We start from the raw sequence: 2,250 nt of genomic DNA, 5'->3' as shown, positions 1-2,250 counted from the left end.
TACTCCGATGTTTTATTCTATTGCCTTATTCTGAAACATAAGACTCGTGAAAGGGGGGGGGGGGGGGGGGGGGGGGGGGGGGGGGAAACTAAGGTGTTAGACGAGAAGTCTACCATGTTCTTGAGGACAAGAAATCAAATAAAGAGAAAAGAGAAAGATGTTATGATCCTTGTAGCAGCCAAAGACTCAGCCATATTGACAGTAATCTTGATAAAGAATCAGATTTAAAAAAACAAATATTGAAAATTATAATACAAGACCAAGTAACTAAAATTACAAAACTCACTGATAGAAGGAAAGACATGCTAAATCTAGACACAACAACAAATAGAGAAAGCAACGGAAGAAAAGACCAAACAATTAAAATCTTCTTAGCCTAACTTGTAATTTTGCATTATGAAGAGGGTTTATGTAGTCTGTTGTCCATTTGGCTGAGTATTTAGCAGCTAGAATGATTGTAGCATTTCTCATCTAGATTCTTAACTTTTTTCCTTCCATGAGTCTTCTATTGAAATGGTCCTCAGGCTCTCGAAGTAAGTGATCAAGCTTTTTGGGTTATGTCATTATTTAGTGTGTTGATATGTATTTTTCTTCCAAAGTTATTAACTTCAGCTGATGCTTGTGTGACTTGCAACTTTACTAGTCATCTTCATTTGTGATTTTCAAATTCACAGTCGAAGTTCCAAAGAATGGAACTCAACATAACAAACAAAGGATAGGCGAGCATTGGTCTATCTCCCTGTCCCTCTTCCTTTCTCTACTCTAAATATATCTCTTAATTCTCTCTTTCTCCTTATACTACTGCCCCTGGTTCACAATACCCAGAATCGTAACAGACAAACCCCCCACATTAATTGGCTCCCTTTCTACCTTGAATGCGAAAGCATCAATGATCAATCATGCAGCAGAATAAAAGAGACAAGTAAAAAACCTTCAAGCTTCAAACAGGACACCAACAAAGAACACTGATCCCAAAAGAGCAGTTACAATAAGGAACACAACTCTTATTTACAGACTTCATATGCACAAGTTGAGAAATGTAACACTAATGCAAGGTTATGCAGGGAAAAAAAAACAACCCAGAGGTTTCATTCTAAAATTATACGTATATATCAAACCTCGCAGTGCCACGCGATTCGATAGCTAAAGTTGCTAATTTCATCCACACGACAAGCAGGAAGCAAAGAAATCGACTTATATCTCGGTATATTGCAGCGATAACGCAAGGATCAGGAACTACACAGGGGGGAGTTTGTCGGCGGAGCTAGGGTTTGTGGAGAACGGAAGGGCGGCAGCGGGGTGGTGGGGCTCCCCCTCGAGGGCGACCAGCTTGGTGAGCATCAGAGGTCGATCCTTGGCCTCTTCCTCCTCATCATCGTCATCGGTGGTGCTGAGGTTGATGCAGGAGAAGCGCTCGAGGGAGGCGAAGAAGGCCGAGGAGACGCTCGCCCCGACCCAGTTCATCGCTCGGTCGAGTTTATCACAGGCGACGAAGCTCGTGTTCTCCATCGACGAATCTTTCCTGATCGAAATCGAGGGAGAGGAACCCTAGCGATTGCAGCAGCCGCAGCAGCGGGGAAGAGACAAAGTCAGGATCTGAGGCGTGTGAAATGAACGAGAGCAAGAAGAGGTCATTAACTTAATATACGAGGAAGCGTGTGCTTGTTCTCTAGCTTATACGTACAACTCTCCTCGTGCGGTCGCTCGACCAAGTCTTTAGACTGTTACCCGGTTTAGGTGAGGATGAGAGAAAATAAAGTATATGTATTTTTCATCTATTCATTATAAAATAATTTAATGTGTGGTATGCCAAATTTTAATTATTTTTTCATTTGTTCAAAATTGAGAAGAATAAGCATTCCTTTCTCCCTTCGCTGTCAACCTCTAATCTCTTTTATGGCGTCGTTGCTTGCGGTTGCCGACGAACTCGTAGTAGCCACACACAACCTCACTTGCAATTGTGACTTCACCGGAGTCATCTATTTTCATTTTGTTTCTTTTCTTTTTCTCTTGTTTTTTCCCCTCCATTTTTTCTTTTTATCTTTATTTGTATAAACAGAAGAAGGAGGCACTGTTCTCTCCCTGTTCAAATCCAGCAGAACTCCCAACCTTGGCACCAAATGCCGACGTGATTGGCATGCCCTTCCGACGGTCAAGTACTGTCAGTACTAAACTAAAAGATATTGAAATGCTCTCTTGAGGGAGAAGAAAAGAAAAGAGCTTACGAGCTTTACTGAATCATCGTTGCAT

The 2,250-nt window shown here is 41.8% G+C and overlaps 1 protein-coding gene across 1 annotated transcript; it reads right to left on the bottom strand.

The window, feature by feature from the left end:
* Positions 1 to 932: 932 nt before the first annotated feature.
* Positions 933 to 1,619, bottom strand: LOC141812267 (uncharacterized). Its single transcript, XM_074700321.1, has one exon. The coding sequence runs from the start codon at positions 1,507 to 1,509 to the stop codon at positions 1,237 to 1,239; it is 273 nt and encodes a 90-aa protein (XP_074556422.1). The 5' UTR covers positions 1,510 to 1,619; the 3' UTR covers positions 933 to 1,236.
* Between the last annotated feature and the right edge of the window lie 631 nt (positions 1,620 to 2,250).

This window comes from Curcuma longa, chromosome 18 (assembly GCF_044706935.1).
Source record: "Curcuma longa cultivar G26 ecotype Majalengka, Jawa Barat chromosome 18, ITB_CL_G26_1.1, whole genome shotgun sequence".
Lineage (NCBI taxonomy): Eukaryota > Viridiplantae > Streptophyta > Magnoliopsida > Zingiberales > Zingiberaceae > Curcuma > Curcuma longa.
The sequence above is the reverse complement of the archived record's forward strand: the minus strand, read 5'-3'. Positions and strand labels throughout refer to the sequence as shown.

What these genes read in the sequence shown, in the direction of transcription:
- LOC141812267 (XM_074700321.1), bottom strand. Translation starts at nt 1,509, where the DNA reads ATGGAGAACACGAGCTTCGTCGCCTGTGATAAACTCGACCGAGCGATG.